Genomic DNA, 14308 nt, shown 5'->3' with positions numbered 1-14308 from the left:
CTGGATAGTCAACTTGGCAGAAACAAAGAAGGAGAAAATCAAGCTCCATAGCCGTAATATTTAAAAGTATACCTTGACCGCCTATTTGGTTGTGAGTAGAGGCACAACCTGTCAAAGCGACAAAACAAATACCTCCAACGGGTCAGGTATTACTTTAAATAAAAAATGGCATCATCGAATATCAGCGCATTGCTGGACAGGCAATTAATAACAGGCGAAGAGATCCAAAACGTAATAAGGAATTACAAAAGGACTCGCCTGAGCGAAAACTACAGCATGACTACTTCCAAAAACGCATTGAGAAGTTAGTTAAGCTGTGGGAAACATTTTCTAAAGAGGATTTAAATATAAAAAGTAAAACAGAAGGTGCTAAAATTGAGCACAATTACTTTAAAAATGACTACTTCAATCAAATAAGAGATTTGGTTGTATCCTACAAAGGAGAATTTAATAAACAATTATCCACAATACAAATGGATACTGGATCGGTTACTTCCAGTGAAGAAGAATCAGAACTGGAGCCAATGATTCGTGAACAAAGGGTTCTGCTGGATAGCTTGGAACGCATCATGAACAAAATGACGAATGAAACTCGTCAAGGATTTATGCCAATCATAAATCAGTATTGGAATAAGATAACAACGATCCACATAGAAATTTATAAAAATTTGAGGATCCTGCAAAACTTGGATATAGCGACCGGAGATATTTATCAGCTGAAGACGCCGTCATAGGAGTCCAAACTATGACATGTGACGAAAGTTTCTCTCGTCCTGCTAACATACCCCAAATGCATGCCTCATTGCCGTTGCCGAAGGTTGAAATTCCCAAATTTGATGGGGATTATTTAAAATGGCAACAATTTCATGACATCTTCAAGAAAATGATTCATGAAGCATCATTACCCATCATTCAAAAGATGTGGTACTTAAAAACTAGCATCATTGGAGATGCTGAGCGTTTAATACGCCATCTATCCTTAACCGAAGGAAATTATGAAACAGCATGGAATATGCTACAAGAGCGTTTTAGCAACAAAAGAGTGCTAAGTAACGCATTAATACAAAAAGTATTAGACCAACCATCAATAACAAATGATGGCAAGTCTATAAAGGCAATGCATGATAATATCAAAGAAACATTATCTGCACTAAATAACATTGGAATTCAAACTGAAAACTGGGATCCAATACTGTTATGTAGTTTGACAAGGAAATGGATCGTCAAACTCATATGTTATATGAACAATCAGTTGTAGACTCAAAGAAGCTGCAGAAACTGGATCAGTTTTTGACCTTCTTGGAACATCGGTTCCTTACATTGGAGGCTACCGGCAGTGATAAGATAAATCACACCAAAAAAGGCACATGCGCTCAGATTGGTACAGAGTATACATGCTATTTCTGTAACAAAACCAATCACATTATGTATAAGTGCAACGAATTTTTGAAGAAAACAACAGCTGAACGATTGAATTGGGTTCAAAGGAACAAGTTATGCGTAAAATGTTTCAAACGCGATCATTCAGCAAAGGAATGTCAGAAGAAAAATTGTTTTAAATGCGATAAAAGGCATAACACTCTTCTACATTTGGAATCGAAGCCTGACTCCAAAACAGCAGCATCAGCAAGTGGAGTACAAACCAATTATGTACTTTTAGCCACTGCTCGAGTTATTATTGAAGGCAATAATGGACAAATGGCCGAATTCAGAGCCTTACTTGACTCAGGTTCTCAAGTCAATGTAATCTCTGAAAGAGCATTAAATATATTAGCTCTCAACGTTAAAAAATCAGAGCTACAAATAAATGGAATTGGTGGACGAACACAAACATCGAAGGCACGTGTTAATGTTATGCTCAAATCACAGCATAATAATTTCAACTCTCGATTGGAGGCTATTGTATTGCCTCACATTGTTGCAGATCAACCAGGACAGTCAATTGATATTGCTCGTTGGAAACTTCCAAAGCATATTGAATTAGCAGATCCTAACTTTGACAAAGCAGGAAAGATTGATCTACTCTTAGGAGCAGAACACTACTACGATATAATGCAGGACAAGCATTTATCGTTGGGTAAGGACTGCCAAGATTACAGAAAACCAAACTAGGATGGATTGTGGCTGGAAAATTAAAACATAATTCATCAAGATCAACTACTTGTGCAGCTCTAACCGAAGAAGATAAGGTAGACCAACAAATTACGAAATTTTGGGAACTGGATTCATTCTCAACCGATACACCATGTCTATCACCACTGGAGAAACAATGTGAAATGCACTTTCTCCAGAACATTCAGACTGCAATTGATAAGAAACCGATTGTTAGTCTCCCATTCATGGATAATGCTTCAGCCCTGGGGGAGAGTCGTGATCTTGCGACACGACGATTCCTTTCTTTGGAAAAACGGCTATTGCGAGATCCACAAACTAAGGCAAGTTATGTGGATTTCATGAAAGAATATGAAGCTCTTGGGCATATGAAGGAGATGCACACAAATGAAATAACAAAAGCACGGTACTTCATACCACATCACTGTGTGCTCAAACCTGAAAGTGCAACAACCAAATTAAGAGTGGTTTTCGATGCATCTGCAGTTACGTCATCAGGAAAATCGCTCAACGACTTACTGCACAAAGGACCTACGGTGCAAAACTCTATATTTTCAATTTTGCTGCGATTTAGGACTCACAAATATGTTTTCACGGCGGACATAGAGAAAATGTACCGTCAAATCTGGATAAAACCCGAGGACCAATATTTCCAAACAATTGTTTGGCGCAATGATCCATCTGAGGATTTGCGGTACTACAGATTAAAACGGTTACCTATGGAACAAAAGCTGCACCATATTTAGCCACAAAATGCTTGCAGCACATAGCACAAAAAGGCAGAAAGGAATACCTAATGGTGCTGCCGCATTGGAAAACGACTTCTATGTAGACGATTGCTTAACCGGAGCCGAAACTATACCAGAAGCTCTACAGAGGCAACAACAGCTTAACAAACTTCTGCAAAATCTGGATTCAAGTTAAGAAAATGGTGTACTAACAATTACCAAGTTCTACAAGGAGTTCCGAGGGAAGACATCACTTCAAATGTACAACTGGAGGAGACTTCATATGAGGACTACACGATTAAGACCCTCGGAATCACCTGGACACCAACGACAGATCACCTTTGTGGGAAAACGGAGATAGCAACAAAGGCCAACATATCAAGACGAGATGTTGTGTCTGAAATCTTTAGGATATTTGATCCTCTTGGTTTATTTTCCCCAGTTGTAATGAAAGCAAAAATTTTCATGCAACACCTCACAAAGGAGGGTTATGGGTACAAAGACGATCTGCCGGCTCATCTTCAGGAGGAATGGAAACGCTACAGGGAGGAGCTAAAGGTTCTGAACACCATAAAAGTACCACGTCACGTATACTCAGGAAAAACACCTGTGACGGCAGAAATCCACACATTTGTTGATGCCTCGGAGAAAGCATATGGAGCTGCTGTATACATCCGAGCAACATATAAGGACAAGCGAAGAACGATCCAGTTATTATGTGCAAAATCTCACTTAGCACCAATTAATACAATAACTCTACCACGTCTGGAACTTAAGGCTGCTGTATTAGGAGCACAGTTGACTTCCAAAATAAAGGAAGACTTGGCCATGAAAAATGCATCCACATATTACTGGTCTGATTCACGGATTGTACTGTCATGGATTAATTGCTCATCATCCATTCGAGATAAATTCGTTGCCACTAGAGTTGCAACAATACATGAGCTATCCATACCAAAACAGTGGAGACATGTTGCATCAGAACACAATGCAGCAGATGTCCTCTCCAGAGGAATGACAGCTTCAAAATTCGCGGAACATGCCATGTGGTTCTACGGCCCTATGTTCCTACATGGTTCATCATCCACATGGCCGTCTCCTTTTATTGCTACCAACGAGGAATTAATAATTATGAATCCGCCAAAGGTTAGTCAACCATCCGTGATGACTATCACAAAAGAGGAGGACATAATATACACAATACAGCATAATAATTCGTTTAACAAGCTACTCAGAGTAATAGCTTACATGATGCGCTTCCGACGTAAGAAGAAATACATAAGCCACACCATTGAGTTTGAAGAAATAATGGAAGCCCGAAAAATTGTTTTCCGCAACATTCAAAATATCGACTTCAAAGATGACATCAAACATCTCAAGAGGCAAAGGGAGACACTAAAGGGCAGTTCAATCAACTCACTATCACCATTCTTAGATCAGAATGGAATTTTGCGTGTAGGAGGTCGACTGGAGGCGGCAAATATATCATTCGACTCCAAACATCCGATACTTCTGCCATACAACGACCCTGTTGTGAAGATGATTCTTGTGCAAATACACAAGGACAACATGCATTGCGGACCTCAGGCTCTATTGACTACATCAAGGCAGCAATTCTGGATTCTTAAAGGAAAAACTATGGCTAGGAGCACGGTAAAAGCCTGTGTCAAGTGCACTAAAGCTAAGCCAAAATTAATGGAGCAGATCATGGGAAATCTGCCACCACTTAGAGTAACGCAAGCTCGACCATTTTTCAACTCTGGCGTCGATTATTGTGGACCATTTAAAATCCACTACAAAGTGAGAGGAAAGAAGCCTAGCACAGCTTACATTGCCATATTCTGCTGTTTCGCGACTAAAGCGGTGCATCTCGAGCTGGTTAGTGATCTCACAACAGAGGCATTCTTGGCAGCACTTCGTCGTTTCATTGCTCGGCGAGGGAAATGCCAAGTTCTTCACTGCGACAACGCAACAAATTTTGTGGGAGCAAAAAACAAGTTGCAGGAATTACAGGAGGCTATATTCTCCGATAATGCGAAAACCCAAATTCTCCAGGAGTGTAACAACAAGGGAGTTCAATTTAAATTCATTCCACCTCGTGCACCACACTTCGGAGGATTATGGGAAGCTGCAGTAAAATCGGCAAAACATTTATTACTGAAAAATGTGACGACAGCCGATCTTACTTATGAAGAACTGGAAACAGTTATAGTCGAAATAGAGGCCATATTGAACTCTCGACCATTAACACCACTGTCCGATGACCCAAATGACGTTACAGCACTAACGCCTGGACACTTCCTAATTGGAGAGCCGCTAACTGCACAAGCTGATTGTGAACCATCGCAGCAACCAAAACGTTAGGCAATCGATGGCAGGCCGTTTCAAAACTGAAACATGCATTCTGGAAACAATGGTCGCAGGAGTATTTACAACAGTTGCAGCAACGTCAAAAATGGAGAAGATCCTCAGCAAACATAAAGGAAGGCACTTTAGTAATAATAAAGGAAGACAATGTTCCGGTATTACAATGGCCCATGGGAAGAATTGTTCGAGTCTTCTACGGGAAGGACAACTTTGTACGAGTGGTTGAAGTTAAAACGACCAAAGGGATCTTTAAACGTGAGATTCAACATGTTGCTCCACTATTTAATGAAGAAGAACCCACTGACAAACATCCAATTGAAGAAGATGAAGTGGAAGAAGAAAACAAAGCAGTTGAAGACCGACAGATGAGAAAAAGGAAACAACCAAATCACGCTTCGATAACCAGTGTTATGATTGTCATGCTATTATTACTACCATTAGCCTGGGCCCAATCGATTCAAATAACTCAGTTTGGATCAAAACCAGGAATATTTTTCGAGAAAATTGGTACAACCCAATTAGCAGTGGCTGACTGGACCATAGTGGCTTACTTCGATCTCAAGCCATATTGGAGTGACATGGCTACATTTTCAAAAGGAACAACAAAAATTGGTGAAATGTGCGCTACACTTAATGACGCCCACTCATGTGAAGGAATGTACCAATACTTCCGACACATAGAGAATGAACTCATCATGGAAAATATGCTATTGGCCAAATCACGGAAAGTTCGAGCACCATTGGACATCGTGGGAAACATTGCAAGCAGTCTATTTGGTGTATTAGATTCTCAATATGCACAAGACATGTCGAAAACAATATCAAAGGTCAAGGACAATGAAGACCATCTTTTGGAGTTATTACAAAACCAAACATCCTTAGTTGATTCAACAATAAACATAGTGAAACGAGATGAAATTGCATACGCAAAACGACTCAACCTAATTGAAAGTCAAATGAATGCAATAATACAAGATAAATATCACTGGTACATCACGCTGACATCACAACTTACGTTGCTCGCTGCTAATTTACAACGAATGCAGAATGAAATCATCAAAGTGTTAACAGACGTGCGCCACAACACTATTAGCCCACTTCTATTATCACCACGACAACTAAAGGAGCAATGTAATCAAATAAGGGATCATTTGAAGCCTGATCAAATGCTACCTATTAGCCAAGAAAACATACTCATGGCATACAAACTGATGCAAGCTGAAGGCACCATAGTAGATAATCATGTGATTATAAAAATAACAGTACCATTAATATCGGCACAGGTATTGGACATATACAAATTAATACCGATCACAGCTGCAAATATATATGGATTTCATCTGTTCAAAATTAAAACACCATTCATTGCAATTAACAACTATCGAGATAAGTTTGTTGATATGACGACGGAAGACATAGCAAATTGTCGTCCAAGATCGATAAATGATTTCATTTGTCACAGCAAGCAATCAATGTTCTCCACAGAAATGAGCTGCGAAATGCAACTATTCCATAATAAAACAGACACTTCATGTCATCTGGAAATCACAAATAAAACGTTCATTTGGCAAGAGATGCATAAAAGGAATCAATGGATTTTTGCGACAAGGACGCCAATAAAACTCTCAGCTGTTTGCACCGATGGAACATCAGATATCTGGTTACGCAACACGGGGCTACTGACAGCAAAGGCAGGATGCACCATACGCAACTCCCTAATAACAGTAATCAGTCAAACTGGTATAGAAACATCGACGTTCACCTCATACGCCCGTTTTGGAGAAATCGATGTTAACAACACAACGATTAAAAGACAAAATATTACCTCCAGGAAAACAAATAAATTTGGTTATACCGAACTACTGGATCTTCAACGGGATCTTGTACCAAACCGAAGACTCAGACTACCACATAGACTTGAGACGATCAAGCATCATCACATCGCAATGTACATCGGCCTAACATTCATCATAATAATATTGACCATTCACTGGGTAAGAAAATGGTACAACAGAGACAAGAGACCACAGCAAGTCCAGATACCAGCGGTGGCAATGAGGAAAACTGATACGACTTCGAGTCCGCCGTTCACCATTAACATCGATGATGGTTGAAACTGCGTTCAACGGCCGGGAGGATGTACGATTTCGAGACAAGCAGAAAATCGTGCGCTGCAGATAGATAACAGATAGTCCTATACAAACAGGCACCGCTGCGCATTTACGACTTCACACCATCTGTCAGCACGGATGATTTGACCTGCATGCGTCATAAACTTAAGCGATATAAGATAAGGTTATCCTATTTTACAACTGTTCAGACTATTAAACTATGAGATAACTATTGATTATCAGGCTACCCATTGTAAACTATAAACAGATAAGATTTTGACCTAAACAAACATTAGTTCCTAAGATATTGTATATATAAACCCTGCATATTCCACAATAAAATCAGTACTCAACGAACATTCGTGGTATTCACTTCTCCGAGCTCAATTTGTTTCAAGTACAGATTGCGGCAACAAATTGTTACTGGTATCAAGAACCGGTGGCAGACAAAATTAAACTTTTCAGCTAACACATCTTACAGAGGTGTGAGACCATATATTGTGAGAACATTTGTAAAGTATGCTTAATAATTATTTTATGGAATCTTGCATGTTCTTAAAACATAAAGCCACTGCACTATGGGGCATTTTCCATTTTAGCTGGCATTTAGGCGTTTTTGAAAAATGTTCCAATTAGAAAAATGTTAATGTCAATGCAATAACAGAACATCAAACTGTTATGGCTCATACCAAAAACATGTATATCTAACAGCTCTTTTGACCATAACAGCTGTAAAGTCAGCTGTTGCATCCGAAAGCACGCGCGCTAAGTTGGCATATTTTTATATACCCATATGGTAGAAGGGTATTATAACTTTGTGCCGGCAGGAAATGTATGTAACAGGTAGAAGGAAGCATCTCCGACCCTATAAAGTATATATATTTTTGATCAGCGTCAATAGCCGAGACGATCTCGCCATGTCCGTCCGTCCGTTTGAAATACTGGATCTCAGAGACTATAAGAGATAGAGCTATAATTTTCTTTTTCGACAGCATTTGTTATGTTTGTATCAAATTTTTGTCACGCCCGGCAAATCAAAAAAAATCGAATAACAAGCGTAATGGAGATAAACCAAACTCATAGCGTGCTTCATGAACCTTCTTTTTCAGACAATTTTCCAAATCGTTCATCTCTGTCGGCTTCGCCTCACACACGTATGTAGCACTTAGAAGATGACGTGTGACTTAGGGCACTACAACTTTTCCCATCAACCATGGTCAACTGCAAGCTTTGTTTAATTTTAATTTCTTTACCGGACACATTAGATGGCGTGGTATCCAACACTTCAATCTTAGCTTTGAAATACTTTTCTTCGTCTTCAAATAATTGAGCCGTTTCTTTTGCAAATTGCAATCTTAATGGTCTGCAGTGTCCTGTAGATGAAGATCGCGGATTCTTCCAAATGTATGTAGATCGACTTCAGCTATTGATTCACTTACAATGATTTTGTCTGGATAGGTTAATTTCTTAGCTTTTAATTGAGTTCACATAGCTTCGAATAGGAAAATATTGATGCTTGCCTCTATGAGAAGTGATAGGACTTCAGGCTTGGGATAAAACTTGGGAACTGGAAGAGTGGAAAATAGTTATATGGTCTGATGAAAAGAAATTGAATCGATTCCAGTCGGATTGTAAACAATATTGTTGGAAGAAGCCTGAAGAGTCGCTGCATGGACGCCACGTACAAGAAAATGCGAAACACTGAGGAGGAAATGTCACGGTCTGGAGCTGTTCTACTCGGTGGAGCTTTGAACCAATTAAGAAAATAAATGATACTATGCAAAAGAAAGACTTTCTAGATATTTTGCAGACCCATATTTGCGATTTTGTTGACAAATGTGCATATAACGAGAGAGACATCACATTTCAACAAGATAGAGATTCAAAGCACACGTCCAAAATCTTCAAGGAATGGATCGCACAACAACATTTTAAGTTAAAGGAGTGGCCAGCACAGAGTCCTGATCTCAATCCGATCGAAAATTTGTGGTCGATAATGAGAAGATGATTGGGACTCTACGAATCAGTACCAGCAAGCTAGCGCGAGATGCAGCAACGTGTCCAACAAGAATGGAGAGCTATTCTAAAATAAATAATACCAAATTTGGTAGAAAATATACCAGAATGAATAAATATCACAATTACAAATATCGGTCTTTGGACCAAGTATTAAAAAAAAAACGTTTCTTGAAAAGTGTTCAAAATAAGCATAACTGAGTACATGCGAGTTTTTTTGTTTTTTATTTCTTAAATAAACCAATTAAATTTTTTTAGTATATTTTGTATAAGATTTTGTTAATAAATATTCAAAGAATAAACATAAAAAATTTTGACTCATTTACTTTACTAATCAGTTTTTTTATGCGAACCCAAAGTCAGTAGTTGCAAACATGTACTCAGACTTGCACGCCACTGTACATATTTTTGGGACAATCACTTCTACAAGTATCAAACACTTACTATAGGTAAACAATCACGTGGAATTAGTAGAAACTAGATTTTTTTTAACGATTATTAATAGACACATATATTTTTTACATAGCGACTGGCGAATTGAGCTTTTTAAAAACCAATTATGAGTTTCATAAATCAAAAATTCCAAATCATCTGGAAAAAAGTGCTTACAAGCGTAGTTTACTGCCAGTTGCACCGAATGACAAACACATTTGATTAAGATAAGAGATGGGGCCTCCTTCTTTAGTTCTGTGTAAACGCTGTTCTTGCTTCCAATAATCACACTTGCGTTATCTGTTCCGATGCCAATTAAATTCTTTATATCAAGACTTAAACGCTTTAACTTCTGTTTGAGACCGTTTGCTATGGACAATGCGTCCCCAGCTTCTAGCTGTACTAAGCTTAAGAATGTTGACTCTACTGTTTCTTTTTCTACAGAAAAGTACTTAATGACCACACCTAAACATTAAATTTTAATAATATTAACATGTATTAACACAAACCAAACAAAAACGATTATAAATAATATACATATATCCACATAACTTTATATTTAAATATTATTAACTCATCAAGTAACTTTGTGACACTAATGTCTGTGGATTCGTCCAAAAGTAAACTAAACTTGGAGTTCAATGTCCTTGCGAAGCTCTTCATTGAAGTGGGGAGCCAATGCATTTTTAATTATGTATGTGCATTTTGTGCGGTGCATCTTTATTTTTGCCGCGGTGTTACTGTCATCAAACTTTTTTTGACAAAGGTCAATTAAATGATTTATAGGGGCTATTGCGCTATGCTGAGCAACAAATATGCACAGCGCTACCTCCTGCTCAATTGTTTTTGAAGGCGTTTTAGCAAAATTTATTTTATTTTTTTGCACAAAGCCCTTCATAGCACTCGTGTGTTTTTTTGTTGCAGCATGTGCACGCAAGTCGCTTAATTTTACAGTTATGCTGCACTTGCAATAGCTGCAAAACACCCGCGTGAGGTCTGTAGGATCCTTCCTAATCCACTCCTTGAATTCTGTGCTCTGCAGCCAGACATCTCTCACTTTTTGTTTATAAGATTCCTTTGGCATCGTTTAGGGGGGAAGTTACTCGATATAAGTAAATATCGATATTTTATCGAGAGGAATACATTTTTAACATTTCAGCCGTTAAATTCAATTTAAACGTCTCTAAAATTTGAATAAAAGTAAACTAAAAAAAAGCTGCGTAAATTTGCTCAAAAAGCCAGAAAAAGCCAAAAAGCCCGCTGCCCGCTGTTTTCATATCCTTCCCGCAATCACGCTTCAAAAAAAACCCAGATCTGACGGGAAAAAAGCAGAAATGACACCACTGGTCACAGCCCAAGTTGGACATTTTTCCCAAAAAAAAATTTGTTCCGAATTGTTAAAAAAACGCCTACTTACTAGGGGTCTTAGATGCTTTGGCTGATCTGGTATAGTGTGCCGTCACTGGTATATTTGGAATGTGGTACTATATCGATATACCAAATATACCATTTGATATATTTTTAGTATTTTTGGTATATTTTGAAAATAATACCTCAATATTTTGCTTTTATTCAAAATGGTTAGCGGGTATCTCACAGTCAAGCACACTCGACTGTGGCTTTCTAACTTGTTAAAGATTCGTTTTGGTTGTCTGAAATGTCGCATCTTCGAGTGCTCTAAGGCTGTCAAACACCATTGAATAGTGCTCTGCAGCTCCTGAATAGCGGAACCCGACTCTTGCCCAATGGCGGGCAAATTAAACAAAATTCTCAGCTGACTGTTTACGAACAACCGTTTGTTCTCGAAACGCTCCGTCAAGTTGGACCAAGCCGACTGAAACCCTTCATTTGTCAAAGGAGACTTTGAAACAATTGCATGGGCTTCACCGCTGGTCTTGGAGTTGAGATGGAATAATTTCTCAACTTCCGACAGTCTCGGGTTCTGGATGTAGATAGCCGTAAATAAATCCCGGAAGGTAGGGCAGCGAGTGTAATCGCCTTCGAAAACTTCGATGCCGCACGGTGGTAATCGACACCCTGTGGGCATAAATTGCACGGCTTGTGGTTGTACGGGTGTACGGGGTGTGAGCGCCTGGAATGCGTTGGATATTTACTCACCTAACTGAGCTGCACACTGTAGGGAGCTCTTCTGCCGCCATCTCCTCAAACATGACGCAAGCGCAAGCCTCATACTCTTTTTCGACCTTTTCCCACAAGGCACGCATCTGGTCCCTTCGGACTTGGCACGTGTATAGGAACAGGCTATCAGCCGAAAGCTTGTTGACTCGTGCCGCATAGTGACTGATACGATCAGTCGGGGCGATGAATTTTGTCATCGCTGTGTCTACTATATTTTGTGCCATCCTTCCCTGATAGCGAGTGACAATTGGTAGTCGAGGGATTGGGTCGGAAGGAACCTTGGTCTTAGAATCAGACGGAGGCTGAGTAAGATCAGAGGCTTGGATTTGAATTAAAGCCTGGTACCAGAAGCGGGCGAAACGCTAGCGGACCGTGCGGGGACTTCCCTTTTCGATTGCGAATGAATCGTCGATGTGCTGGATGCACGAAGAGCCGAAGGGGGCTGATAGAAGTTCTAGCGGCGCTAGTAGAGGGCACGGATAATCAAGCTTTACTCTTATCGGGGTTGCCCGATGACATGCTAAGCAAAGAGGATGAAATACTAACTCGGCGCTCTTACAGTCCGACAAGGATACGGACTGTATACTAAATTCTCTCAAAACCGAAAAATCAAGAAAATATACCAAAAAATACCAAATGGAAATTGGTTTCTTTTGCCTGAAATCGACCCAGATAGTGAAAACGATACGGAAAGTACGTAGCAAACAATATTTAAATAAAAAAATAAAATAATATTTAATTTCGGGAAGGGGAAGTTTGGGTACACCTGCGCCACCACAACATTTGATATGCATGTGTGTTTTTCGTGAGCGCAAGTGCAAGTGCAATTATAGTGAAAAGTGGAAACCATTAAAATATATATATTTTAATATATATATATATATATATATACTACATATGTATATACATACATATATGCACAAATATTATAACTCCGATCCAAGCTGTGTAGTGTGCAAGCATTATTTCCTTGCGTTTGTCCGATTTACATATGTACATACATAATTGTATGTCACAATAAGCGCCGGGCTTGAAACATACACAGACACTTTTTGTATTCTCTCTTGTTCGCAAGCGCACCGGCTTTCAGCAGCCCTTGCTCTCTCTCTCTCCATACATACATACGTGCACTCCGCCTACTCAAACGTTTGGCAGCTTAGTGAAGACATACATACATACATACATACGTACATACATACTGCTTTGCATGCTGTAACCAGGGTTGCCAATTTGTGGGGAATTCCCCAAAGTGCGGGGAATTTTAAGTTGATTGGTGATTTATTGGGGATTGGCATTATGCGGGGAAAATGCGGGGATTTTTACATTTTTTGATTTCCTGTCCTTTATAAATTTGTGACAGCACAAAAATTAGACGATGAATGGCGAGCTCACGCAATGCTGGATTTTTGTCAACATGGGCTTGAACTTCAAAATAACATTGATGCTGAATGATACTAGAGTAAAGTGTTTCGTCTGAAAAACGCTGCGGGAGAATACTTGTTTCCAAATATGAAAATTGTTATTTCGTCGTTGCTGATACTGCCTTTTTCAAATGCATCGGTCGAGCGCAAATTTAGTGTTCTTAAGAATTTGAAAACGGAAAACCGGAATCGAATGAATACAGATACTGTTGTATTATTTATGGCTGCAAGAGAAGGCATTAAAAAAACTAGGCGGCAGCGTCAAGTTCAACCCGTCAAACAAAATTCTATCCACAAAAATATGGAAAACAATATGAATGCTAACTGTTTGAGTTTTTATTTTAATTAATTAAAAATACTAATATGAGTTATACTCAGCTTTTTATACTTTCATTTAAAAAAAACCTGTGTGGGGAATTTGTGGGGAATCAGCGGATTTTTGTCCCCAAATTGGGGAATTTTATCCCGATTTTTGGGGAAATGTATAAATTTACATTGGCAACCCTGGCTGTAACAGCGTGCACAAGCACTTCTGCGAATGAAGTGATAGATTGGCAGGGCAGCGGTAGTCGCACTCGACATACCCTACCCTTTTCTTCCAAGTCATATATTCTTTGTGTGTTTACCATTAGAGCGAATCTCAGATCATTTATCCGTGTATGGGCTTTACTCTAGCCAGTGCGCAAACATACACAGACACACACACGCACATAGACGTGTGTGTTGAGTTTCCATAACCCGGTCGCGTGTTTAAGACGCTCCACTATGGTCCAGCCGACCACTTTTCTTGATGGAAATTAATAACTCGCAAACGAAGCAAGATATTTTGATTCTGTTTTTTTTATTGGATAAACGTAATTGGAAGAAGATTTAAAAAAAAAATTATGGGTGTGACACCGCCTTTTTTTTATTCACCTTTGAATTTCTAGAGTAAGTAAAGAACAATTGTTTTAACATTTTACTATAAAATAAGGATGTAATA

General features: G+C 39.0%; 1 protein-coding gene across 1 annotated transcript; it reads left to right on the top strand.

Annotated features, from left to right (window-relative positions):
- The first annotated feature begins 1215 nt into the window (after window positions 1-1215).
- Window positions 1216-5204, top strand: LOC132797862 (uncharacterized). Its single transcript, XM_060809620.1, has 4 exons — window positions 1216-1381; window positions 1925-2077; window positions 2170-2806; window positions 3038-5204. The coding sequence occupies exons 1-4, from the start codon at window positions 1216-1218 to the stop codon at window positions 5202-5204; spliced, it is 3123 nt and encodes a 1040-aa protein (XP_060665603.1).
- The last annotated feature ends 9104 nt before the right edge of the window (window positions 5205-14308 follow it).

This window comes from Drosophila nasuta, unplaced genomic scaffold (genome assembly GCF_023558535.2).
Source record: "Drosophila nasuta strain 15112-1781.00 unplaced genomic scaffold, ASM2355853v1 ctg28_pilon, whole genome shotgun sequence".
Classification (NCBI taxonomy): Eukaryota; Metazoa; Arthropoda; class Insecta; order Diptera; family Drosophilidae; genus Drosophila; species Drosophila nasuta.
The sequence above is the reverse complement of the archived record's forward strand: the minus strand, read 5'-3'. Positions and strand labels throughout refer to the sequence as shown.

Bases quoted from the DNA above. Each gene is read 5' to 3' on its own strand.
- LOC132797862 (XM_060809620.1), top strand. From the start codon at position 1,216: ATGGATCGTCAAACTCATATGTTATATGAACAATCAGTTGTAGACTCA. The intron at 1,382-1,924 runs GTACAGAGTATA...ACATTGTTGCAG, and splicing joins AGGCACATGCGCTCAGATTG to ATCAACCAGGACAGTCAATT. The intron at 2,807-3,037 runs GTACTACAGATT...ATTCAAGTTAAG, and splicing joins GATCCATCTGAGGATTTGCG to AAAATGGTGTACTAACAATT.